General features: G+C 42.3%; 2 protein-coding genes across 6 annotated transcripts in view; one reads left to right on the forward strand and one right to left on the reverse strand.

Moving 5' to 3' along the window:
• Window positions 1-20: 20 nt before the first annotated feature.
• cep295 (centrosomal protein 295) lies at window positions 21-19,150 on the reverse strand. 5 transcript variants are annotated; one of them, XM_029445832.1, is made up of 30 exons: window positions 18,768-19,150; window positions 17,851-18,051; window positions 17,430-17,554; window positions 17,241-17,334; window positions 16,760-16,873; window positions 16,529-16,669; window positions 15,946-16,129; window positions 15,171-15,329; window positions 14,652-14,885; window positions 13,905-14,002; window positions 12,886-13,098; window positions 12,691-12,767; window positions 12,039-12,447; window positions 11,532-11,942; window positions 10,928-11,111; window positions 10,028-10,222; window positions 9,677-9,913; window positions 9,463-9,560; window positions 8,067-8,163; window positions 7,592-7,798; window positions 7,267-7,415; window positions 6,518-6,980; window positions 5,310-5,492; window positions 4,552-5,039; window positions 2,383-2,538; window positions 2,234-2,294; window positions 1,758-2,093; window positions 723-819; window positions 251-350; window positions 21-131 (listed from the first exon to the last, which is right to left on the reverse strand). In XM_029445832.1, exons 1-30 carry the CDS (start codon window positions 18,864-18,866, stop codon window positions 93-95), a joined length of 5,649 nt encoding a protein of 1,882 aa, XP_029301692.1. In that variant the 5' UTR covers window positions 18,867-19,150; the 3' UTR covers window positions 21-92. The 5 variants fall into 5 exon arrangements, with proteins under 5 accessions (XP_029301692.1, XP_029301689.1, XP_029301691.1 ...); XM_029445829.1 differs by having other exon boundaries at window positions 11,532-11,966; window positions 12,015-12,447; XM_029445831.1 differs by having other exon boundaries at window positions 11,532-11,926; window positions 11,975-12,447.
• Window positions 19,151-19,354: 204 nt separating this feature from the next.
• med17 (mediator complex subunit 17) overlaps window positions 19,355-27,539 on the forward strand; it is an 11,918-nt gene continuing 3,733 nt past the window's right edge. The window contains exons 1-11 of the mRNA XM_029445833.1: window positions 19,355-19,510; window positions 20,679-20,923; window positions 21,162-21,325; window positions 21,675-21,894; window positions 22,037-22,173; window positions 22,556-22,637; window positions 22,857-23,009; window positions 23,256-23,386; window positions 24,185-24,369; window positions 25,201-25,338; window positions 26,078-26,195. Of these exons, the coding sequence (XP_029301693.1) occupies window positions 20,689-20,923; window positions 21,162-21,325; window positions 21,675-21,894; window positions 22,037-22,173; window positions 22,556-22,637; window positions 22,857-23,009; window positions 23,256-23,386; window positions 24,185-24,369; window positions 25,201-25,338; window positions 26,078-26,195 (1,563 nt within the window). The 5' untranslated portion in view covers window positions 19,355-19,510; window positions 20,679-20,688. The remainder of the gene's footprint in view (window positions 19,511-20,678; window positions 20,924-21,161; window positions 21,326-21,674; window positions 21,895-22,036; window positions 22,174-22,555; window positions 22,638-22,856; window positions 23,010-23,255; window positions 23,387-24,184; window positions 24,370-25,200; window positions 25,339-26,077; window positions 26,196-27,539) is intronic.

Here is a 27,539-nt window from a genome sequence, read left to right on the forward strand (position 1 = left end):
TAGCAACAGAATGGCATAAGTGGATTTAAATAACTTAAAATGCTTTATTGATAAAACTTTACAAATGGAGAACTCCCACACATTCAAAGTCATTACAGCGTCTGCTTGGCACGAAGTTTCTGTAGCGTTTTCTGTGAAGAGATAATAGAAAAATATTCAACTCAGAATCCAGGCAACTAAAACATCATTTGGAGTTCTGTGAGGGCATATAGTCTTTACAAACTTTAAACAAAACACTCAAGTGTTTTACCTTGTGGAACTCTTTGGCCTTCAGTCTGTTTTTTGCACAAGCTTCTTGTTTGTTCCTGGTCGCTCTCTGATGCTTCACCTCCTCCAGCTGCTCATACAGTCTGCAGAAACACATGGTCGCACACAGATACACTGCATCATTCCGTTTAGTGAACGCCACATCTTTTAGATTCAATGCAAGTAATCAGGATTTTGTCCTGTACCACCTGCTTCATTTGCTGTTGCGCACTAATTAACATGTTGGTCGGAGAAACTGCAACTAATGGCTGCATGTTGGCAAAAATGCTGACTAGCAGGGGAAAAAGCAAATCTTTAAAAAATAATGCAGACTAGTTATTTTCTATTTTGACCTTACTAGTGAAGTGCTGCAACTGTCATAAATGTTAACTAGTGAAATGCTATCTAACTAGTTGGGTGCTCATGTTACCTAGAAAGCAGTTTTGTCGAACTGGTAAGATGAAAAGGTCAACTACCTCTGCGTTCTTTGATGCATCACAGAAACATCCCGTTTCCTTTGCTCTGGTGTGCAGTTCTTCACCTCGTCCACCTTATTCAGCCTGGAATTGATCGCTGAGGATACACAGAACAATACTAGATGTTGGCAGATTGTTGCTGACCACTTTACAACGCATCGACTTATGGCCGACATTCAGATGAAACTTAACAGGCCCCCGGGTTAGCCGGGTAGTCATACCTCTCTCCCCCATTTCTACAACGTCCTGTAAATTTAATGGACAAAAGAAATCTTCATGTAATGAAGTATTTACTTCCACCCCAGAAATGAAAGCACAGACTTATGAATGGTATCAGAAAATACCCTATATTATTCTGCACTTAATAGATGCATGCAAGCCATTGTATAATACCTCTGGCCTGTACTTTATCCTCATCAAGTATGCATTCATGAAGGAGCAGGACTGTCAGTGTCTGAAACACCGCTACGAAAGGCTGTACATGTAGAACATCTTACAGAACAGTTACATTCATTAATGTAAGCTTTCATTCAATGGTTATAAATAACGACTGTCTTTACCATAACACCATCTATCCAAACACCCCTTTTATTCTAACAAGGTCAGATGTGCATATCCGAAGTCTTTATCGTTTCTATGAACGCAACTTGACTTAGCACTTCACAAAGTATTTTTCCCCCTTTAGTAGCACACATTTCCACCTCCATTTGTTTTCCTGCCATATGACCCCCTGGGGGGCTCAGTAGTGTTCTACATACCTAATATTTTACAACTGAATGAGCTCAATAAGAGCCTTCACTTTTTGTACAGAAACCATTAATGTTTTGCAGATGGCGTATCACAGTGCAACTGATCAGATTAAAAACATTTCAGGGAGGTGAATGTTTGGGATGAAAAGGAGACAACAAAAACATTAGTTTCTATAAAGATACCTCACTAACCGGTTTGGTTTGCCTTTTTGCCGCCCATGATACAAATGTAGTGCCCATGGTACATAAAGTGATAGGACTGTGAAATGGTATAAAGTTAAGATACCTGGAGGGGGAAGCTGGGGCTTTTTCTGCTTGATGAAGCCAGATTCCTCAGTAGTTTGATGCGGCTCAGCCTGTTCCCCCTTTGACATGGTTTTATGTTGAGGTTCTGACTTCGTCTTTGCCTTACAGGTGACTACTTGAGATGCCTTAGCTTTAGACTGCTTTCCGGCTTCAGATGAAGCTCGGATCTCAGGGTGAACCTTGGCAAGAGCCCCTTTGGCATTGATTGCCTCCACCCTGCGGGACGATCTCTGGAGCAACAATCTGAGCTTCTGCTGCTGGACCTCCTGCAGGCCTCTGCTAGGACCCCACTGAAACTCCAGGGGCATCACTGAATCTAGGGAGTGAATGTTTTTAACAGGTTTGCAATGTTCTGACGAAAAAAAAAGTAAGTAAATTTCCCCAAAATTCTGACGCATTCAGCACTCCCAACAGTGTTATATCTCAGTTAGATATATTCACTCTGATGTATTTTACCTGAGTGTGTTTGGTTCTTATCCTCTGGAGTCTCATCCAGTGACGACGTGTATTCGAACCCCTAGAGAAGACATGTTTTGTTTTGTTCAGAGATCAGAAAGACGCCTGCCGCTGAAGTTTAAAAGTCAAAAACATGTAAAGACAGTCACCTCTGTCTCTTGGCCTTTCTGTCCCTCTTCCCACTCTCCATCTGCAAGTTTGTCTTCCTCAGTGCTGGTCGTCTCTTGGTCCTGCAGCGTGGTGTCCGTCAGGCTCACTAGTGTTATCTCGGACTGCTCCAGGATCCCCTTCTCACTGGCAGCTTCCTGATAGATGGGGAGAGATGACAAGCATACAACATATGAACTAGAATTACAGCCTTGGGGTTGTATGCCTTCACCAACCAATGAAAACGCAGTTTACATCCTTGTCTGTCCAAAATGTCATCACTTCATCATTTTATTCTATAATACATTTGTGTGAAATTGTCATAATTAGCATGTGAATTCTTGAGTTATGGCCAAAAACATGTTTGTGAGGTCACAGTGATCTATATCTAGTCAGTTCATTCATGACTCCAAGTGGACGTTTGTGCCAAATTTTAAGAAATTCCCTCAAGACAATCCTGTGAGATCACGTTCACGAGAATGGGAAAGACGGACAGACAACCTGAAAACATAATGCCTCCGGCCTCTGCTGTTGCCCGTGCAGAGGCATAACAATAACGATAACAAGGTTTACTAGAAAAGTGCACTTAGTAGCGTGCATATCTCCGTCAGGTGTGTCTGACTTTCCCCTCCCAAACTAAGTATAGTTAAATCTCACTCAATCTCCCTATACAATCAAGATACATCTCGTATCGTGCACAAACATTAGTGGATCATAACATTGAGCATTTTGAGCCAACAAAATCCTGCAAAAGACTAAGTAAGGCTTGTTTTGAGCCTAGCTGATTGATGAAAATAAATGTTTTTGCTACTGAAGCAGTGGCGGAGATTATAAAAAAACATCAGAACTGTCTTTTTCCAAATTACACTGTGACCGTCAACTCTATAAATTACAACTCGCTGTTAAAGCGTGGTGGGAAAACGTAGTGCTCTTAATGGGCAGGTGTTGCCTTTTTGGCCACTGCAATAGTCAGTTAATGTCTGAAAGATTATGTTTTTTCAAAGTTTACTAAGGTGAACAAGGCAGGCCACTCAACTGAGACTGCCCTCCTCGCTGTCACTGAGGAACTTCACGCTGCTAGAACAGCCTCCCTCTCATCTGTTGTCATCCTTCTGGACCTTTCTGCTGCGTTCAACACAGTGAACCACCAGATCCTCCTCCACACCCTCCAAGAACTGAGAGTCTCCGGCTCTGCTCTCTCCCTGCTCAATTCCTACCTAAAGGATCGCACCTACAGGGTAACTTGGAGAGGATCTCTGTTGGACCCCTGTCAACTCACCACTGGGGTTCCTCAGGGCTCCGTCCTGGGTCCTCTCCTCTTTTCGCTTTACCCCAATTTACTTGGCTCAGCACATCACTTGAAACTCAACAAGACCAAACTACTTTTCCTTCCGGGGAAGGGTTCTCCCATCCGCTCTTGCAGACGCACTCTGTACAACATCAGGAGGATACGTCCCTTACTGACCCAGAAGGCGACGCAGATTCTTGACTACTGCAACTCCCTCCTGGCTCGACTACCTTCATGTGCCATCTGACCTCTACAGCTCATCCAGAATGCAGCAGCCTGACTGGTCTTCAACCTACCCAAGTTCTCCCACACTACAACACTCCTCCGCTCCCTTCACTGGCTACCAGTGGCGGTCCGAATCTGCTTCAAGACTATGGTGCTGGCCTACCGTGCTGTGAATGATCAGCCCCTTCCTACATCCAGGCCATGGTCGAACCATACACCCCAGCACGTTCATTTCGCTCTGCATCGACCAATCGGCTCGCTACTCCCTCATTGCGAGTGGGACCCAGATTCCCCTAAAATAAAACCCGCTTGTTTGCTATCCTGTCTCCAAAATGGTGGAACAAGCTCCCCATTGATGTCAGGTCAGCAGACAGTCTTCACACCTTCCGTTGCAGACTGAAAACTCACCTCTTTCGACTGCACTTTGGCCAATAATAAAAATAAAATGATCTTATTATCTGTATGTTGCACTTACATTGGTTTGGCTTATTTGAAGCTATTGTTCTGCACTTAAAGGGTTGTACCTATTTGAAGCTAATGTACTCGCAAGATTCTTGCTGTTTGGAGTTGTATCATCATGATTGTTTGCACTTATTTTAAGTCGCTTTGGACTAAAACATCAGCTAAATGTAATGAACAAGAAAACACAAAATCGTACCAATATCTTATCTGAGAGGTCGCTGAATGGGACTGAATCTCCATGCCTTACAGAAATGCAGTTTCTGTTTGCATCCGCTCTCTCTGGCTGTGGCAAGACCACAGTAGGTGGATCATCACACAAGGCTAAATTAGACAGGCTCAAAGCTGTCAGCTCTACCTCTATCCTCATGGTGGGAGATACCATGAGGACAGATTCATGGGGATGGCACTGGTAGGTGATGAGCTGGGAGAAGGATTCATGGAAAGCAGGGGACGCTGCCATGCAGCTGGATGGATGCTCTGTTCTGAGGCGCTCAGGTGATGGTTCAGACTCAATAGAAGGATCAGTGTGGGTTTCAAACTCCTCAGAAGGTATGGAAACACTGCGTTCCCCGCTGGCCAGTCCTTCAGGGGAGGTAGGCACATTGTGTTCTGGCAGGTGAAAGGTCATGGAGGGGTCTGCTGTTTCGTTGTGGGTGACCTCAGCCAGTAGTGGGTGGAATGAGTCTGAGCGTAGAAACATTGAAGAGGATGATAAACATGAACATAGAAGCACGCCTAAGTTTCTAACTAGGTAAGAAAATACATGCAAATACAAGATGGCTGACATTTGAGACTGCAGAATTTAATGACTTTTTTTGCTTCAAGTTCCCTAAATCCAACTTCAACGTGGCTTGAGCTAAATATTGTGAATGATGTTAATATACTTCCATTGATAAAACCACAATAAGTTTATTCTAAAATTCACTGTAATTGCTTGAATAATGTATACCTTACCTTCAGTCCCATCTGGGCCCAGGCACATTGGACTGCTCTGGTTTTGCAGTATCTGCTCCTGTGGATGTGTATTCGCCCTCGGGACAGAGGCACTGTGTGACGAGGCTTCAGAAGGCAACACTGGGTATGACGACGGCCTACTGACCTCAGTTGAGACACCAATATCCACGTGGGTTCTTTCATCTACAAAACAGCAGATGAAAGGTCTTTCATGCTTTTAGGTTGTAGAAAGTCCTCTTTACTAATAGATGTTATTTTGTAAGTTTGTTCAGAACAAAACGCTGTACGACGTTCAACCAGACTGACGATGTAAAGGGCAGAAAGAGACAAAGATCCCTCTGAGCAACAGTTCAATCAGAAGAAATCCAGTCTCTGTAAAAGAAACTGGACGCTCAGCATCAACATGTGTGCAGATTTAAACAGGAACAGCTTCCTGTTTCAGTGTCAAGTGCACAATAACGCCTCTAACAAGCTGGAATTACCAGCAACGTGTTGCTTTAGCAAAGCTCTTTAAACTTCACGGGAGAAACAGAAGGTGAGTCTCGGGTTAGCACTGCTGGAACATCAGCTGAACATACTATGAACTAACAGATCACAGTTTGAACCTCTTCAACGTAACACTGAGTAGACTGTTTTTCTTTGGCCCTCTGCAGACTCAATATTTAGAGCCCAACTGCACCGTAGTGGTTCAATAATGATCGAGGGTCATTTATGCTGTTCTGCACCGGAACACTAATTAAACAGTATTCTCTCCTCTCATGCAACACTGTGGCTAAATGGAAGTTTGAATGCAATTCTTTCTTTAGGGCCAAATCTATTTAAAATGATATACAATATATTTGTTTTATGACTTTTGAACAGCAGTGCATTTGTGATAGCGATCACATTACATGCAGATATAACCTGGAGCAATTCACTTCTATTTTAATTAACTGTATTCATTTCTAAAGCTCTGTGTGAATTGAGGGTTGACTGAGTAATATCAATAAATGTTTCACCATGGGACAATGTTTCAACTACAACTAACAATCCATTTGATTAATTCATTTATATTCATCCATTAATTGTTTAACAATAAATATTGTAAAGATGACAAATGCCCGTCATGAAATTATTCAAGTGAATCGCTAGAAGGTTGGAGTCCGTCTTGTTTACTATCAATTTAGAACCTTACTGCACGTCTCAGTTTCCCCAAACACTCCTCTTACCTGAGCTTCCGCTGTGCTGGCCTGCAGAATCATCCAGCTCCCCAACCAGCGGTCTCATCCCGCTCTCTTCCGAACCTTCATTCAACCATGTGGTCGACTGCTCCAACGGCACCCGACCCATCAGCTGACCTGCATAAAAGTCCTGCCCACCACTCAACCAATGAGAGCTGGACTGATGGGAGAGTCGACCGATCATCCGACTCAGAGTGGAATCCCATCCACCTTGATCAAAGCTCATTGAAACCGGCGGACCTGGTAGCTGGCCAATAATGGACGAGTGAGCCGATGGTTGACCGACCAGTTGCTCCATGGCCGAGTCCCTCTGGTCAGCAGCGAGACAGGACGACTGTTCTGTCAGCTGGCCAATCAGAGGTCGAAAAGAGTCCTGCTCTTGGTCCTCGGCCAGTGACGGGCCCTCTCCTGAGAAGTGCTCCAGGATCGAGTTGACTGTGTTGTGAGATTCCTGCAGCAAAAACAAAACATCAATTGAATGATGGGTATTTTACAGCAAAACATATATTTTAACCGATTTAAAATGTAAAATATAAAAATGGTCAAACTGTCAAAGTGAGTTACAATAAAATATGTTTCAGATTGCAACCAACTAAATTCACCCCTCCCTTTCCAAGCATGTCAGAGAACTACGCTGGCCTTTAGTTATGTAAAGGAAAAAGGCCCTCTCTAGAGCCAGAGTTTGGTTTGTCTACTCTGGGCTACTGTAAAAACATGGTGGATTGTGAGTCACTGACCAGGCCACTCCTCTGTGCTCCTGCTGTGTCTGAGCGAAGAGACAGACGAGCCTCCAAGCTTTCATCCTCCCCTCTCCTCTCAGAGACTCGAACCAAAGAGCGCTGAGAAACTGAAGAGCCAGGCTCCTCCACATATGAGCCTTCACTGTCTGCAGACCATCAAAGAGGAAACATACAATTGAACCAACATGATACAGCCTTCTGATGTGAGGTGAAAGCATTGCAGCACACTAACACCAGGGTACAGATGTGGCAACTGCCATCATTCTAACCAGCTAAAGAGAGCGAGAGAGTACTCTTGTACTAAATGTGCAGTAAACCGTACCTGTGGTTTTGCCAGCAGTGCTGAGGGAGATGTTAAGCTCCCTTGTGTATTTGTCTATAATGTGCTGGATGCTGCTGTCATTAAACAGAGAGTCTACAACCAGACCAGGACGGCCTGCAGCCGAGCAGAAGCTTTGACCGGATGGGGAGGAGACGTCGGGAAAATCTGCTCCTCGTCCTTCACAAAGTCTGAGCGACGGGGATTTATCTAATGAAGAAGTGGAAGAAGAAAAAGAAGAGAACAGATTTAGGCCATAATTACTACAGAAAACACAACCAGCATGTTTTCTGTACACGCATTATGAGTCGTGTACAGCATCTCATATCGTCACCTTAAAGAGGGAAAAGCATAGTTAAGCGATTTAAATTATTTTTACATTCATTCAGCGTCAGAATATATACCAAGTTTCAAATCACAATAAAAAAATGGTTTAGCAAATAAATAAACTACAGGACACGCTCCTGCCGTCCCTCACCAGTGGTTAAGTTCTGCTCAGGATCGGTGGTGATGTAGCTGCCGGTGGAGATGGTGGTGGAGGAGTGGCAGTCAGAATCAGGAGGCCTGTGTGCAGACTGACAAAGACACACACAACATAAGTGTGCAACATAAACAACATAACATAAAGCATGAAACAAATACATGCACACAGACTCACTGAGCTCAGTTCAAGTGTAGAAACCCTCATTAATGCATTTTAAATACACTTCAGGTCGGGTAGATTAACATCACCGCTCAGAAACAAGCAAAGACATAAAGACACACACACACACACACACTGAATATTTATATCATGAATATAATAATGAAGAAAGGACCATGTTAAGTGTTATTTTGTTATACAAGCAGCTAAAATTTGAGAATATTTATAGACAGATTCTAGAGTTGTTTTTTTATTTGCAGCACTGTATTTACTTACCGAGTGAAATTACTTTTAAAATGTGTATTTGGTGTACGACACATACATGCACACAGACTCACTGAGCTCAGTTCAAGTGTAGAAACCCTCATTAATGCATTTTTAAAATACACTTCAGGTCGGGTAGATTAACATCACCGCTCAGAAACAAGCAAAGACATAAAGACACACACTGTACATGCATACAAAGATTTTATAGCTCAATATTTAAATCTTCTAGCCAGTGTTAGAAGTATTCAGACCATTTACTCAAGTTAAATTAGCCTACTCATTATGCAGAAAGGCATGCTAAGTGTTACTTCGTTATGGGTTACCCTAACACACACACACACACACACACACACACACACACACACACACACACACACACACACACACACACACACACACACACACACACACACACACACACACACACACACACACACACACACACACACACACACACACACACACCTCAGTTCAAGTGTAGAAATCATCATAAAATGTATTCTTAATGAAATACACTTTCAAGTCGAGGAATTTCACATCATCGCTCAGAGAACAGAAAGACACACGCAATTAAAGTCATGTCATTCATATGTTCCTAGAATTACAACTGCACAGGAGACAACACTAATATTAGTGTCAGTCTAATCTCATTTGTTGCCAACTTCTAACATAACAAAAACAGAAAGGCAGATGCTCATCACTGTATAGACTGTAGACTGTGTACAGCAAGATATTGGAAATCTTCCATCAGTCTGTTGTTGCCAGTGCACCGTACATCTCTGTAGTCTGCTGGGGGCGCAGCATTGGAGACGGTGACACCGGCAGACTTAAACTGATTAAGAAGGCTGGCGCCGATATTGGCTGAAAACCAGATACTTTTGCAAAAACATTTGCCGCACGGTTGACATGTTCCAATAGAAGGAAAGAGCCAGAACTACAGTTTGCTTAATCTCCAGCTGGTTACCTCTGTGGGGGATCTGTAGCTTGTGATTCCAGGACCAGAGTAGTCTGCTCCTCTCCCAGAGTCAGAGGAAAGTGGTGAGATTATCCTCAGGACTGAATCTGGAAAATAATGTAACCAGGAGGAAATATCTTCATTTTCACCCAAATATTCTCTAATCAAATACTAACATTTACCTCCCATCTGTATTCTTTATCATCAACTGCCCTCTACATACCAGACTCTGAGGATTCAGGAGATGTTCCTGCCCCCATCAGCAGCCTCTCTCTCCAGATGAGATGGCTCAATCTGCTTGAGCTTGTTTCAGAGCTGGTGGATCGTTCAGCAGTCCGCTGCCCACTGCTGGACCAAGAGGGTGTCTGCAGAGTCGTGTCAGAGGCCACCGACGATTCTGAATCCTCCTTCAGATCCCAGCCCAGAGTGTGCAGAGGAACCGTCACACTATTCTCCGGGCCTGGGGGCAGGAAAAATGGACACTGCAATCAATTGATATTACTCTCCATAGCTTGTCATGTGTTGCAGGAATGTGATGAAAACCTCATTCATGTGTTGTTGCGGCTGAGCGGACCTGTGATTTGACTGGTGTTGACTGATGTCTCCACCTCTTGAATAGCACTGAGCTCATGTTGCTCAGTCATCATGTCCATGATGCCCAGCCTGACGCGGGTCACCGGGGGCTTTGCTGCTGGAGGAGGGAAGAGTCCTGAGGGGAGGACTAATGCCGGGGCAGGTCCAGCAGGAACATCACTCTGAGCAATGACATCTAACATGGAAAATAAAAAGATTATTTCACAGTATTGATGAAACTGCAGTGACTTCAAGTGTTGCCTTTTATCTTATAATAGAGCAACGCCATCACAGATCCAGAACTATAGTATTGCATTTTAATGCCTAACATTAAAAATAAGATGGCCGGGGTTGGAGTTTAATAAGAAATGTGTAAATCCAGCCAATTCATTTTGATAATCAGTATTTAAAGGACCCTACAGCTGAATTATGACTTAAAAATATCACCGTGAAACTTCCCCAGTTAATTACTTACATTGAAACAATTGTATTACAAGTTTTCTGAACTGTTATGCTTAAATATGCAAGTGAGGCATTATCTTATTATCTTATGTGCTAATTTACAACTGAAAACTGAACATTGGAAAAAAGCCAGATTCAAAATTCTTGTTACATTTTGTTGACAAGAGTCAAATGTTTTTACAGAGGGAGTTTTAGAAGTCTTTGTATCACTCACAAATCATCAATAGCCATAAAAACTTATGCATTTATACTTATACATTATAGCATTTTTAGGAATTAAATGTTCTATAAATCAGGCTCAGAGTGTGAGAAAAAAACTGATTTTGAGAAAATGCTGTTTAAAAAAAAGGCAAAATCACAAACAGTTTTCAATTCTGTAGTTCAATGGAAATAGTGTGAAAAAGCTGGTAAACTATCTGCAATCAGACATGTCAGTTACCCGTCTCACCTCTGTTAGATGGCGGTTGCTGAGGGGAGACATCTTTACCCTGAGGGTCTTCTAGGTGTGATAAAGTTCCTCCGTTAGATTCCTCAATAGCTCTCAGAAGGGATGCAAGTAATTTGAGGCGGGTCTGGCTGATGTTCTCTGAAACCAAATCTTCACTGGCTGCCTCTGGAAGTGGCTGTGGGTGAGAAGATGCGTCAGGAAAGTTTTGTGTCTCTCACACACACACACACACACACACACACACACACACTGAGCTCAGTTCAAGTGTAGAAACCCTCATTAATGCATTTTTAAAATACACTTCAGGTCGGGTAGATTAACATCACCGCTCAGAAACAAGCAAACAAGCAAACACACACACACACACACACACACACACACACACACACACACACACACACACACACACAGAGCTCAGTTCAAGTGTAGAAACCATCATGAAATGTATTTCTTAATTAAATACATTTTAGGTCGGTTAATTTTACATCATCGCTCAGAAACAAACACTTTGATTTACATTGAATTTGTAAAAGACTATTATTTGTATACTGAAATAAAAACACAAGGGCAGTAATGTAATAGTGCCTTCGCTTACTTGTGCGTCACTGTGAATCAGAGCCTGCAACGTCTCCTTTTGCCGCCTTATCTGCTCCATGTCCACTTCCTGTCTCTGCCTCTCCTCTTCTTGCCGTCTCTGCTGCAGCGCCACTGCGTCCCTCTGCTCCAGCAGCCGTCTCTGGACCCCCTGCATCTCTCGTCTCTGCCTTTCCATGTCGTCGTCCTCTCTGGAGTTCAGGGACCCAGTCCGGAGGGAAGAATGTAGCAAGGTCCCAGGCTTTACTTGTGCACGGCCTGGAACCAGAGGAGCACAGTCTGTGATGCTCCGGCTACTGACTTGGATGGGATCAGAGGTTGGCTGGAGTGGGAGGCTGGCTGAGTGATGTGTTGTGAACGGTTTGTAAGGCGGTGGCTCTGAGGAGGGTCTCACTCTCTCTGTAAGGTGCTCTGTTACTCTCTCTGTAAGGTGCTCTGTTACTCTCTCTGTAAGGTGCTCCGTTACTCTCTCTGTAAGGTGCTCCGTTACTCTCTCTGTAAGGTGCTCCGTTACTCTCTCCATTATGTTGTCAGTCAGCCACGCAGTGAAAGCCGGTCTCTGGTTCCTGGGATTACTCAAAATAGATTCAACTTCATCAGACAGCAACTTGGAGCCAATGCTTGCACTGGAGCCAGGAAGTCGTGAAGGTGAAGCACACATGTCAAACTCTCTTGTGGGAACTTCCACAGGGGTTTGTGATTTAGCATGGATGGATGCATGCACTGCAGGAGCTGTAGGGAGCAGCAGTGGAGCTGGAAGATGCACAGACTCAGCACTGTGCAGAGGTGGGTGAATGAGGCCTGAAGGCACAACAGCAGGCAGCAACGATGGGGCAGTCATGTTGTAACGAATCTGTAGAGCTCGCTGGTATTCCTCCAGGCGCTGACGAGCCACTTCCACTGACCTCTGGTGAATTCTAAAATTTAAAAAAGGCGTTACAGTTTATCCAATATCACTGCCTCAATAAGCTTTACAATCTGTATGGCATAAGAGACCCTCTAAACGTATATACTCTTTAAGCTGTATAAATATAGTGAAAGTACAAATGAAGGGTGAATTATTCTGTCACCTGTTGAAATCTACTTTCAAGAATAACTGCATGGAAGGGTGACTGGTTAACCACAACAAAGGAGTTCATCTTCAGGCTTTGAAAACACACCTGTTTTGATCCAAAAGTCTCTGTTGGTATTCTCTAATCCTTCTGGTGTGGTCATCTTCACCCGCAGGAGGCACCAGCTGTCGAGTGTAGAAGTAGCAATTATTCATCACTGAAATAATATTAATTCACTGACCACACTTTACATAGAAATTGGTTAACTTGAGGATAGCTTTGATACTTTATCAAAGAGCCTACCTCAGAGACTAGACCAGGATTAACAGAGGTGACTTCCTGGTCATGGACAGGTACGTGTGGTTGGTTAATAGGAACAACCTGGGTCACAACAGCCTTCAGATCTTCTCTCTCCTGCTGAGCCTCACACAGCATCTGCTCCAATTTGGCTTTCTGCTCTTCAAGCTCCTGGAGCAAAACCACCTGCTGCTGCTTCTCCCTCTCGAGCTCCTCTTCCTGAACAAAGAAAACAAGGTTTAAAAACAGTGAACTTCTACATGTTGCCTCAAAGGTTTATCCTGAACCCAAGTGTCAGCTAAGCGCCTCAATATTGACTGGATATCCCATGTATAGTTGAGGGTAAAAACACATTAGATGCACTTTGCAGTTTGACTGAAAAGTTTAATCGAATCTGTCCCATTCCTGGAGCCGTGTGAGCAGATACTTCCTTCTGTGAAAGTCTTCAGAGGATCACCTTTCTCCACAGGAATTCCCAACCAGCCCAGATCCAGGCTCCTGTGTTCCTCCGCTGGAGGTAGATACAACACCCACCAGCCCCTTTTTATGCTTAACTTCATTTTTGTTTGGCTCCGAAACAGAGAACCAAGCCATGGTCTGAAGTTATTTTATCATACAAAAAAAGACAACATGTTCAAAGCGGAAACAAATTGTAATGCAGAGGGCTGCACCCTCCCCAACACACTCCTGCTTTAGAGAGGCTGGACTAATTAAGGAATGAGGAACAGCTGGATCAAAGAATTACAACCAATCACAAATAAACATGAATATATTGGGATAGGATCATTTATGCTTCTTATAATTTAATTATTTTTGTTATTTAATGTGTCGGCATGACCGCACACCGCATGTTTCCACTGAGAAAGTGTCTCCTACAAGTTCTTATAATGGGATCTAACAACTGTCACTGGACATACAATAGTACATGTAATCCTGTCTGAAGACTTGCTCCTGTCTACATGTTTGTGTCCAGTGTACAAAAAGAGTTCTTGCTCTGCATCATATAAATGGGACTCAGCACCTACCCTCTTCTTTCGTTCTTCTTCAAACTCTGGGATTCTGTTGGAAAGTACATCCTGAAGTTGAGCATCTGCTGCAGGCGACTGCTCTGTGGTCTCCAACGCTGGTCGTATTAAATAAAAGATTGTCATTTTATTAATAGTATTAGGACAAATGTAGGGGGAGGGGGGTAATATATAGAGAAACAAATAAAAATGTTCGAGATTAAATTTGTACAATTACGAGAAAATAACTTTAATATTCTCTGAAATTGTAATGTGCTAGGAGAAAAAAAACGTGCTTCACTTTGCACGGTCGGATAAACCCCATCCCACCACAGATGTCGCCGGTAAACAGGGCATGCCACTTGCACAAGTTCGTTAGGCGTGCAACAGTATGGAACATGGCGATCCTTGTATCCGTCCAGAGCCTTGTGCACAAAAGCCATCACCGAATCCAAATCTGTATGTTGTTTTCTCCTGAATAGGCCCGATTCACGGCAACGTCGCTTCAAAGTCTGGATGCTTAAGATAATATGGGGATTCTGGACTAAAATTATGAGCATCTCCTTATTGCTAGATCAAATTGGAAAGTATATTTGGATTAGTTCATCCACTGCAGGCGTAATGCACGTCAAGCTGCAGCAGTCTGTGGCATGGTGAGGTTGATCCAACCTTGCAAAGTGAAGCAATGTGGTTCCTTGACAAAAAATGTCATCAAATTGTACATAGCCTTCTATATTCATTTCATAACAGTTAGAGTGAATGACTTACCCGGTGGCGAGTGGGCAGGCTCGGGGAGCTCGGTGTGGGGCAGGTTGTCTTTCTCCTCGCTGGTCAGAGAGCCCGTGTCGATGGTTGTGTCCCGTTCTGGGATCTGATCGGTGATGGCGGTCGGTGAATCAGCTGCAGGGACATGACTGTGGTCAGTCCACTGGTTCCTCTGGTTCCTGATACGATCCAGGAGTTTCTTCAACGCCCGTCTAGGAGCAGGTTTAGAGGGCTCCGCTGCAAGTAATGAAAATCACCGAATGCAGTTCTAGCTTGGTAAAGATGAGTTTCAAGAAAAGTATGTCATATAGTTATCACACAGGGCAGGGTGGTCAGGTTGTATTCAGGGTTTGTGACTGTGAGAGTCTTTGACTGATGAACTTACATAATTCATATATTACAGTAAACAAAGATCTGTGTATCGATTTTGTGTAAATCCCAAAGAGTAACTGCCATTTTCTTTAAACAAATCTTTCAACAACCCTTAAAAACTCTTTATGTGTATCTGCTGCTTCTCTTCACCTCGACCAGATGTTTCCGGCTCAGTGTCCTGTTGTGTGTTTCCTGTTCCTCGTGTGGGGATTTCATCCAGTGTGACGTCAAGCTCTTGGTCCTGGCTGTCTGTGGACAGAGCTGGCAGAGGCTCGGGTACCAGCTGGATCACCAGGTCTCCTTTCACCCCTGGGATCAGACACAGGCAATGTATAAAAATGCTATGTTGGCCAATATTATATTAATATCTATAATAGATTTGTGAAACTGTATCGACAGAGTGCGACCTTCTGGCTATTTCAGTATTACGTGCATGGTTTAAAGCAGAGCTTCAAGCACTGAAATCCAATCACACGTACTTGGTTTTGTGGTTAATTTACCCTTTTGTCACCGAGCATTAGCAAGTATGACTTTTTATTTACGTGGGAAAACTCACTAAAGATAGACGTTAGAATCTTTTCTTATTGGCAGTAGACGAGTCTTCTTTTTTCTGGTGTGTCACTCACTGTCGACGTCAGGAACGCACCAGAAAGCAGTTATTTTTTATCCATATTTGAGGAGAGCATTTTAATTCTGTTTTTAACGTTAATATTAATAATTTCCTTGTTGATTCGATTTTTTATAATTCCCTTCAACGTGCACTGAGCTGGAAGAGGGGCGAACATCATCATGTTTCCATCACTGCCAATCGAGCTGGAGCAGATCAATTGTAACCTTTCCCACTTAAGCCAGATGTTAGTGGGTGTTTTGTCCATGGGAAAGGGGCTTTTCATAGCAAAATACTACAAGACTGAAGAGTCCTTACTCCTCTCTCCGGTGTACATGTCTTCAAAGGCAAACTCCATCTCCCTCTGGACGTCCTCCCCTATCTCCTGTCTCTGGTAGAGAGGCTGGAAGATCTGAGGCGGCATCTGTGACACCTGCTGTCTCCTCCTCAGCAGGTCTGTCTGCTGCATGTGCTCCAGCTCAACAAGCAAGCGCTCACGATCCTAAAGGTGACCATCAAAATCAGATCAGGCTAAATAAAAGCCACTCTTAATATATTCACCCTAAACCTTCCTGGTCTCTTTTCACAAGTAACATGCCACCTTGGCACTCCGATACAAGACTCTAGAACACGTTTAGGTGAAGATGTTTTAATCTAGTGATAACTCCTTTTCCTGCGAATGACTGCCTATTTCTATGACACAACTGTGTCAATTATTAACACAGCAATACAATCTTCACTTTAGAGGTCAGTCTTCCTACTTTGATGAATGCTGTTGTCCTTCTGTCAGTCAACAGTGTTTGCAACTGTGATGGCAAGTAGCATCGGAGCAAATCATCTGTCAGATATACGTGAACAATTTTGGTGTCTATCTGGTCATCTAGTAAAAGGTAAGTTGCACCTGCACGAGATGTTCCCTCTTCAGGGCCTGCTTCCCTCTGAGACGAGCCTTCTCAAGCTGCTCCTCTCGCCTCCTCTTTTCCTCCGTCTGCAAGTCCTGCAGTCTCCTCACCTCCAGCTCAGCTCCCTCCTTGGCATTAGGCTGTATGCACATGTATAGGTTAGACAACTCTGATAGGAAGGAGACAAACAAAGCATGGAGTTAAGTGCATACAATAATCAGAGGGCTTACCTGCTTTGTGTCTGCCTCTCTGTCCACTGTGCTCTCAGGCATGTGGTAATGCGTGGCAGCGAAAGCACTCACATCAGATTTCTTTACTACATGTGGTTTCTTGGAATCGATGCTCTGCTTGAACATGAAGAAGACTTTGTTACCATGACTCCATCCGATCATAAACTGTGCAACGTGGAAAGTTTGTATTTTATTTTGTGAACAGGACAGATTTGGTAGCATTGCTTAGTTGTGTGTTGAGAGGATAAACAGAGAGATTGAGACTAAACCAAAAACATAAATGACTTGTGAACAGACATTTGAACACACTATCCTGGTCCCACACGTCTGAAACACTTAGACCAAACTTGATTTTGTGAAGCCTTTACGACAATTTGCCAGACTGCTTATTACCATAATGTAAAAAGTCCGCTTGATAATAGAGGTTGCTCGTCAGGCCAGCAGGAACACATTGTAATTATTACCGATCGGGATAAGTCACCTGAATGGGGTTCGGGAGAGGCTTTGGGAGGCTGGCCACTTTTGCTGATCTTTCTTTTTCTGTCTGTAGTGCTCTCTTCCTGGCATTGATGGATCTACAGACAAACAAATGAATAGACTTAATGTTCAGTTAATACTGATCAAATTCAAACATGGAAACGTCTTTTAAGCAAATGTTTGTGATGCTTACCGGCTTTGCCCCTCATGGTCTTTAAGTCTCTGTGATTTGAGCTCCTTCAGGGCTTCCTGATAACGCTCCTCTGCCTTGACGTTATTTTCCTCCTCCCTCTGAGCTATGGCTGCCAAGTCGGGTTCCTTGTGAAAATAAATCAAAATGACCAAGCATAACTTCAATGATTTGGACAATGGGTTCATCTTCATGTGATGGTTTTGTTCACATTTTGCTTTCAGCTGTTCCTTGGTCTGGTGTTTATCTCAGTTTCAGTGTCTCCAAATTCATCTTACATCTTGTTTGCACTGAGCACCGAACTCAACAGTGACACAAATGTTGCAGTGACAGCTTCAACGGGTATATTGTATTCATTCCTTGCTAGAAACTCCAGCTAATGAAGACATGGTATAGCTTTTATTTTAGCCCAATGTTCTCTTACGTTTTCTTTTGCACTCCTGTGTCCCTGGCCGAGAAGCTGGAGGCTCTCCTGGTACAGCCTCTCCAGTGTGTGGAGTTTCTCCCTCTGCTGTCTCTCCCAGTCCTCCCTCAGCTCTTTCTCCAGCTGCTCCAGCTCCCGCTGCCGTCTCTGCTCAACCTCTTGCCGAATATGTAGCGCAATGTAGCGCTGCTGCTCCCGCACCTGGAAGTCAATGCAAAACACACATGCATACTCATTCTTAAAATAACAAAAAAGTTGCCAGAAAAAGGCAAACTTAACGCCTGTCTTGAATGTGCCCTACATATTGAAGCAGGAAAAGCTGTTTCATAACACTAATTCAGAGCAGAGGTTTTTCAGCAAGTTGTCTTTATGTCTAAATGTAATTACATTTTTTCCATCTTGCAATATATAAATCACTTCTCAATATTTCTTAGGAAAGTCAGTATTTCCATTTCATGACTGCTTCTCAACACACACACACACACGTTTTACTAGTCAAAGCAGAATCTCGTCTTTATACGACACATTAACAAAACATATTTTTTAAATAAAAGCAATCCTTACGTTTTATGGCCTAAAATAGTTTGGAGTTTCAGTAGTTAACTACACAAAAACAAAATGGCAAAAACTACTTGAATCACTATGCAAATGTCAATGTAGTTTAACTACCAGAAAGCTACTGCCAAATGTATTTAAACTACTAGTTTCATTACATGTAATTCAATGTGTTACTCCCCAACACTGAATATACATACATATACACGTTTTTTAAATCTATATTTAAATCTGTACATAAGTTACATGTTGTTTATCCAGCTTAGCTTGCCATGTTTTTAGATTCAACGTTATGTCCATTTCTGTTTACGTGCATTGATCGAATTCTTTGTTTGAGTCACGTTACACATACTTAGCCTTACCTGCTGTATCCGCAGTTTTCGCCTCCTTTCATGCTCCTCTCGTATTATCCGAGCCTCTTCGTTAGGGCTCAGTCTTAATGAGGCAACTTTTCTCTTCATTTTCCTCAAATATTGCTAGTAGACATTTTCCAAAAAGCCAAAAGCAGGTAGCAACTCTGTTAGCCTTACTAGTTCATATCGGCTAGTTAGCATCTTGTTACAGGGATTTACCAACAGCACGACTTATTAGACGTTTTAATTGAGACATTTAAAAAAAAATGCGATAGAATTATGGAAAGACGCAAGAAAGTGCCGACGGGAGACTGAATCAACCCCATACCTTTAGTTTATCACCAGAAAGCCATGCCAACATAATAAGGAGTTTTTGTCCTAAACTACGTCACATCCGGTAGTTTAAACTGCCCGCCGCTCCCGTTCCGTGCTTATCAAAAGTCCTCTTGGTTCCGACCAAACACTAAACATGGTTCCTACCCAAAATATGTGCGTCGGGAATAATTTACCCTACATCGATTACATTAAACTATAAAACATTTTTATTAACACATTAAAATGATATGAAAGAAATTAACATAAAGCCCCTAAAACGGCTAAGCTCCTTAGTATTCAGCGTCACGCTAGGGGGCAGCAGAGTGCAGTTGTTCCTGTGTGGAGAGCGAAGAATGAACCAATCACTTCGCTACTGGAAATAATATTACACAACTCCAGTGAATAACCTTTTATATACTAGTGACTGCATACTAAAGGTAAGATTTACACGAATACAATAGTATGCTGTCATTTTGCCCTTTTCTTTCGATCTCTGGGGTCTTTCATTTATCCTGTGAGATTAGCAAGGGGCTAACGCTAGCGAGTCTTGCTAGCTAGACGTAGAAATAGACAATTAAATGCAGTTTTCGAGCCATGATTAGACAGTTATTTATGCAGTCATTCTTGGTCATCTAACAAACAAACCAACAGGTCTTGAAAAGTTCTAAATGGCTTAAATAATGATAGTCTAAAGTAACACTACTGTGAAAATACTCAAGTAAAAGTTCTTAATTCAAAACCCAACCAATGTTTAAGGTTGTGCTACTTTTAGCTCCTTTCTATAGTGTTGGATAGTTTAATCTATAGCAATGCGTCATATTCTAAAAGGTCATCATATGTTTGTATCATCGCTGTCCTGTGAGCACCACGCAATCTTCTGACTATGCATTTTCCAGCCGATCCCAGATGCTTTTTTAATATATCCTCAATCCATAAATGAATACTTCAGCCTTGGAGTAAAAAGTACAACCTTTGTCTCTGAGATGTAGTGAAGTAGAAGTATAAAATGAAATTACCAAGTGCCTTGAATTTGTACTTAAGAATAGTACTTGTGTAAATGGACTGCGTTTATATAGCGCTATATATTGGTAGTCCTTTCCACTCAAAGTACATTTCAACACGTGCCAGCATTCACCCATTCAAACAGGCAGTCAAACACTGATGACAGAGGCTGCCATGTACTGTAAGTTGCCAACCTGCTCATCATCAACACACTGGAGTGAACCTGGAACCTTCTGATCACTAGACGACCACTTTACCTCTTGAGCCATGTACTTAGTTATCTTCCATCACCAACAGATAAACCAGCAGGTCCCCAAAAGTCCTAAATGCCTTAAATGACCGTAGTCTAAAGTTAAAGAAGGTGATTGAACTTGTCAATTAAAGTGTTACTTTCAGACTTGGACGTGGTGAAGTATCACTTATTTCTTTTTTTATCGTAAACATTTAGTGAAGTGAATTTTTGTGTGTTCTACTATTATTGAAACTGGCTTTAAAAGATGTCAAATACAGGGATCCACTCAGCTGAATTGCTTTGTGCTCTACTGTGCCTCAGACAGTTTGATGATTTAAATCTCTGCTTGTCTTCCTCCTCCTCCTCATCAGCCCTGTAATCATGTCTGGAGGTCCAGCAGTAAGGGTCAGCATCGAGTCTTCCTGTGAGAAGCAGGTGCAGGAAGTGGCCCTGGACGGAACAGAAACATACGTCCCCCCTCTGTCCATGTCCCAGAACTTGGCAAAGTTGGCACAAAGAATTGATTTCAACCAGGGATCTGACTCCGAGGAGGAGTGCATCGAGGGCGAAATCAGGGACAGCGAGTGGAGCAAGCAGGAGCCAGAGGAAGAGGAAGGTAATGTATGCTCAAGAGAGAGCAGGGGGAATTAAGAGTCAGAGCTAGATTCTGTTAACCTGTCTGAAAGCGGATCACTAGGCAATATTAGGAATGTAATGTATTATATTTTATTTTATTTATGAATGACATGTGGATGGATTCCAGACAAAATATACTCTTGTATAATATAACAGATTGATATGGATTTAGTGTGCTCTCTTAGAATAAAACCTGATTAGTGTTTTTTCTCACACAGGCACCGTTAAGTTTCAGCCATCTCTTTGGCCCTGGGACTCGGTGCGTAACAACCTGCGCAGTGCCCTGACAGAGATGTGTGTACTCCATGACGTGCTCAGCGTGGTGAAGGAGAAGAAGTACATGGCCTTAGACCCAGTGTCTCAAGATCCAACAGCTGGCAAGGTAAACTGGTCCATGAGTAGATGCACGCTTCCTTCTGTGTGGTGATCCGATTGATGGGTGTAGTTCGGTAGAAAGAAAATAGTTCCTACATGAAACTGCTCACAACAAGGTGTGTGGATTATCTTGAGTAACCGGGTCATGATTTCTGAAAAGAGACATTGATGTTGAGTTTTTCAAATGTATTTTGTGAGTGATTTGAGATCCAGAATAAAGATCCTACAGATAATACCCAACTGTGACTGCAACACTGAAGAAATATTTAAAAAATGATGACGTTCTGTGGTTTATATCTCTCACACATATCTGTGTGTTACTTCCATTCATATCAGCATTTCTTGCCCTCGTGCAGACTCCCCAGGTGTTCCAGCTGATCAGTAAAAAGAAATTATTGGGCACAGCAGGGCAGCTCCTCCTGAAGGGAGCAGAGAAGCTCAGTAAATCGGTAGCAGAGAACCAGGAGAACAGGAGGCAGAGGGACTTCAACTCTGAGCTGCTGCGACTCCGCTCCCAGTGGAAACTACGCAAAGTTGGGGACAAGATCCTGGGAGACCTCAGCTACCGGAGCGCAGGTGATGAGGCCTCTGATGTATACTCAGTCAAATCTGTAAAAGGCTTGTTACAAACATAGTTGTGTTTTACAAAGTAACACAAGGACACTTTTAACTTGCATCTAATCCCAAACTAACATGTTTTGAATATTTACTCATGCAGGTTCCCTTTTTCCTCACAACGGCACGTTTGAGGTGATCAAGAACACAGACATTGATCTGGACAAAAAGACCCCGGAGGACTACTGCCCCCTCGATGTCCAGATCCCCAGTGATTTGGAGGGATCTGCTTACATCAAGGTGACAGGGAAACCACAATGGCACACTTTTCTCTCTGAGTCTGTGTTGATTTGATTTTATACTTGTGAATTGTCCACTACATGGTGATCAGCAGCTGGAGTTTATTGATTTACACATTTTCCACTCACAACTGCATTTGTGTGTGAATTGCATGAGAGGAAAAGCAAAAAAAGAAAACATTGAATAAATTATCTTGAGGCTCTGATGAATTTTAGAGTTAGTTATGTAGAAATAATTTGGTGGATTACCTGTGTCGAGTCGCTGTAGCGCTTATTTTTTGTTGTTATAAATTCCATACTACTGTGACCTTTAATGACTCGTACGTTTTTGAGGTTTTCAGAAACGTGTCATTGTAATAATCGAGTACTGTTTATGTCTTCAGGTGTCCATCCAGAAACAAGCTCCAGATATCGGTGATCTGGGAACCGTCAACCTGTTCAGGAAACCGCCAAAAACAAAAGCCGGTAAGGTTCAGTGCACAAGACATGACACTGCACGTCTTCTGACAGGCGTTAAACTTTTAAGACTCCCTGAATCTCTGCCTGTAGAAGAGTACATGTATGTCATCTCTGGAATTGTCCTGCTCTTTTTTCCTCTACATGCCATCGTTTGTATCATCTTTCATGTCTTCCCATTCTCCTCATCAACCGATCATCTTTTTCCCTTTGTTTCTCTCCGCCCAGGTACCCAGCAGTGGCATGTGAAGCTCGAGGCAGCTCAGAATGTTTTGCTGTGTAAGGAGATCTTCGCCCAGCTGTCCAGGGAAGCTGTCCAGATTAAATCCCAGATCCCTCACATCGTTGTGAAGAACCAGATCATCTCACAGCCCTTCCCAGGTCGGAACGCTCATGACATGTTTTGTTGGACGTTATCACGAGAAGATCAATGTTTGTTGCATATTTAACATTAAATTGCATCACTATAGACCTGTGCTACGTTCTAATAGTTCTACATTAGTGCCATATTTTAAAAGTGGACAAAAGACAAATGTTGATTCCAAAACTTATTGGAAGAGCTCTTTTACATATATTATTATGGAGGCATGAAACAAGTATACTGATGTCTTGTTTGTTCCTTTACAGGTCTGCAGCTGTCCATCTCACTGTGCCACTCTACGGGAGAGAAGAAGAACCATCGGACGTCTCCAGAGAAACCCAAACCAGACGACCACCTTTACGTGCTGGAACACAACCTGCATCAGATGATGAGAGAGGTGACACGCTGTGTGAAGTCACTCTGCATCTGAAGCGGCTGCCCACTAGAAATATTAGCTCATTGCAAATATATTGTAACGGTGGATCTGTTGGTCAATAATTGACAAGAAATTGAGGTAAAGAAATGCAAAAAGATATGTTTTGAAACAGGGTCACCATTTTGTAGTTTCTCCACCGGAGAGTAGTGATACGTTTACTTTTCAACTGCAAAATGTCCCGGACAGTTCATTTCTTGTTTAAAAAAATAATAATTTATGGTTTGTGTAATGTGTAATGTGTCAATATCGGTATCTGCTGGTATCCTGTGTCGGTCGGGCTATACTGACTTGTAATGCTGTTTTTACTGAGTTTACTGGGCTCAGCTGGAAACGTTTTACAACCCGGTGAAATCGGAATATATTTAAAACACAAAAATTGTCACTTAAATATGAGTTGACATTTGTTTGTGCTATCCTCTTATCTTACTCTATTGGGTTATAGTTGTGCTTCAGTTTAGTCTTTATTGTCCCAGATGGGAAATTTGACAAATTTGGCAAAAAACAGACTCATCCGAGCAGCTACTGATGCTCCTCTTGGAGACGGTCCTTCTTGGGAACCACACGAATATGCAAGCAAATTTTTTAATTTGTGATTTGTTCTGCCGATGTCGGGCTAGGACACATCCTGCAACACATTCGAACCAGGACAAATACCGCCCCAAATATATCTAGAAAACTACCATCAGTACAAGTCTATCACTTCTTTCATAATAGTTACATTTGCTCAATTGTCATTGAACAACCTCGTCTCTGTTACAGTTCCACAAGCAGCAGCTGAGTTCTGTGATGATGCCGCATCCTGCCAGCGCCCCCTTTGGCCACAAACGTATGCGCCTAGCGGGGCCGCATGCCTACGACAAAGCTGAAATCTCCAGCTTGCAGCAGAATGAGGGGCTTCTCGAGAAGATCATCAAACAGGCCAAACACATCTTCCTACGCAGCAGGTAACTTCAGTTGTACCATCTATGATTTTCTTTTTTGTTGTAAAGATTTGTTTGATTGAAAAACAGATGATGCTTAATTTACAGTGCAGTTGTTAAACGCATAACGTTCTCCATTTGTGCATGAAAAAAAGAATTCAAAAATATTCATGCAAATGTACATCAACATTCATGTACAATAGTTATAATGACATGTAGCATAGTAATGATGGCAAACCACTATAATAAAAGAAAACATTAAATGTAACAACAAATTAAAATAAATGAACACACACACACACACACACACACATGCAGTATATAAAGGCATATTAAACAATGATTTAAAAATGTTTTTATAAAGGGGGGGGGGGAATCATACCATCTATGGTTTTATTTGCGGATTGATCATAAATACAATTGTCAGTCATTTCTTTGTATCACAACATTTTAAGCTACAGTAACGTTAGGAGCCAAAAAACATGCAACTATGCAACTATTTATTGCCACCATAGATATTGTTTGTAAAACAAGGCGGAAGTGTCAGCTTTATTGGGAAATGGGTTGTGGATATAATTGGAGGTTGTGCAAATGAGTAATATTCTGCTCAGTTGCAGTAAACATGCATTACTCCGTGCACATTATATGAAGCTCCCTAACATGCCTCTCACTGCAATACCACGTTTGGCCAGAAGGTGGTGTACTTTGTCTTTGCTTAGTCTGAGCTCATTATACATTTATAAACAAAGAAATCATCCGCAATACTTGAGTGGTTAAATCAGTGTTTACTATATAATACTTAATTTTTAACCACTTGCTTTATAATTCAGCAGTATTATTGTTTGTGATCACCAGGACGGCGCGGACCATCGACAGTCTGGCCAGCCGCATAGAAGACCCCCAGATCCAGGCTCACTGGTCCAATATCAACGATGTGTACGAGTCCAGCGTCAAGGTGCTCATCACCTCTCAGGGCTACGAGCAGATCTGCAAGTAAGTGGAGGAGAAGAAGGATAAAGGAACAACCGGAGCAGGAAGGGGGACGCAATGTGGGAAATACAGGGGAAACCTGCCAATGTATTTATGAGGTGCTGCCAAATATTCCTTAGCTGTGACCTAACACAATCTAACTGACATCACTATTGTTAACACAACAAAAACAAAGAACAGTTCTTACTAGACATATGGTGCCATAGTGTTGTGCTGACTAAATGCTTTGAAAAGGTTTGGGGGACATGTATGCTTCTTTTCGTGCATGAGGGTGAGGCAGGTTTTTTATAAGAATTTAAAATAAATAAATGCACTGATGTGTCAAATCACACGTATCAAACTATCAACGTATTAAACACCAGTAATTGAAACTAAAGTAAAGTGCATCCCTTAGTACTAAAGTGAAGGCTTTTATAGACCCTATGGCTCTTTAGTCTGCAGATAAAACACAATGAAAGAGTTTTCCTTGTAAACACCTCGTTCATTTTATTTGTTTCACATTTCCATCCAAATAGACTGTCTTTGAAAGACTTCGTATTATCGGCTATAATTTTGTTATCTAAATAATACATAATAATAAATAATACATAATAATATATTAGAAATGTTATCGGCCCGATTATATATCGTGCATGCCTCATTTGTTTTAAGTCCCTCTTTCTGGCTAATGGTTGGTCTCCTTCCACTTGACTGACACGTCTGAGCACTTTTAGAAGAGGCTTCACATGTTGTGTGTGTTCAGGTCCATCCAGCTGCAGCTGAACATCGGTGTGGAGCAGATCAGAGTGGTGCACAGAGATGGACGTGTCGTCACACTGTCTCACCAGGAGCAGGAACTTCAGGACTTCCTCCTCTCACAGGTATCACAGTTCATAGTTAACTTCCTACACAGTTGGGGAACCAGGCTGTATCTACTGGAAACAGTCTGTATGACCGCAGACCTTCAATATTGAGCTCAAAACTGTGAAGCAGAAATGATTTGGTTGTTAATTGTTTCCCGGTACTAGTTCTAACCAGCGGTGGAATGTAACTAAGCACATTTGCTCCAGTGCTGTGCTTTAATGGAAACTGTGTTTTTCAACCAGCTTTGTATCTTTATAATGTGGGTAGTTAATGCAAATGAATGATGTTTAACTTCCCTCCATGTTGCCAGCACTCAGAGCTCCCTGCTCATTTACCAAAAGTCCACTTTCATGTCATCCAACAGACTTGTGTTGCCTCTGGGGCTACAACTACAAGTAGTTCAAACTGCTGGCAACATGGAGGGAAGTTAAACATTGTTCATTTGCATATACTACTCACATTGTAATAATACACAGCTGGTTGTACAAATTCAAAGCATTGTTCTTGTACTATACTTGAGTATTTACATGTTTAACATCCTTCTTCAGTGAAAACCATGCATCTCTAAATGTGGTGATTTTTAAAGTTTTTGATAAACTGTTATTTTATGTTTTCTTTTATTCTCCTACTTCTGAAGCTAAATAAACCTTTTAGTCTCCTGGATCAGCTGTAAAATGCATCGTCACAATCGTGAAAACAGTTTTTCTGAGAAACTCGTGAAAGTTTCTCACAGGACAAACATGATGATCTTATAAAATATGATGCTTTGTGTAGATTAAACTACCAACAGGTTATAAAGGAGTTGAAATGAGAACAACCTTAAACATCTACAGTAGCAACATGCAACACACACATTAATGCAGCAGCAACATGCAACACACACATTAATGCAGCAGTAACATGCAACACACACATTAATGCAGCAGCAACATGCAACACACACATTAATGCAGCAGCAACATGCAACACACACATTAATGCAGCAGCAACATGCAACACACACATTAATGCAGCAGCAACATGCAACACACACATTAATGCAGCAGCAACATGCAACACACACATTAATGCAGCAGCAACATGCAACACACACATTAATGCAGCAGCAACATGCAACACACACATTAATGCAGCAGTAACATGCAACACACACATTAATGCAGCAGCAACATGCAACACACACATTAATGCAGCAGCAACATGCAACACACACATTAATGCAGCAGTAACATGCAACACACACATTAATGCAGCAGCAACATGCAACACACACATTAATGCAGCAGCAATATGCAACACACACATTAATGCTGCAGCAACATGCAACACACACATTAATGCAGCAGCAACATGCAACACAC

The sequence above is a fragment of the Cottoperca gobio genome, chromosome 13, assembly GCF_900634415.1.
Source record: "Cottoperca gobio chromosome 13, fCotGob3.1, whole genome shotgun sequence".
In the NCBI taxonomy this organism is placed as follows: Eukaryota; Metazoa; Chordata; class Actinopteri; order Perciformes; family Bovichtidae; genus Cottoperca; species Cottoperca gobio.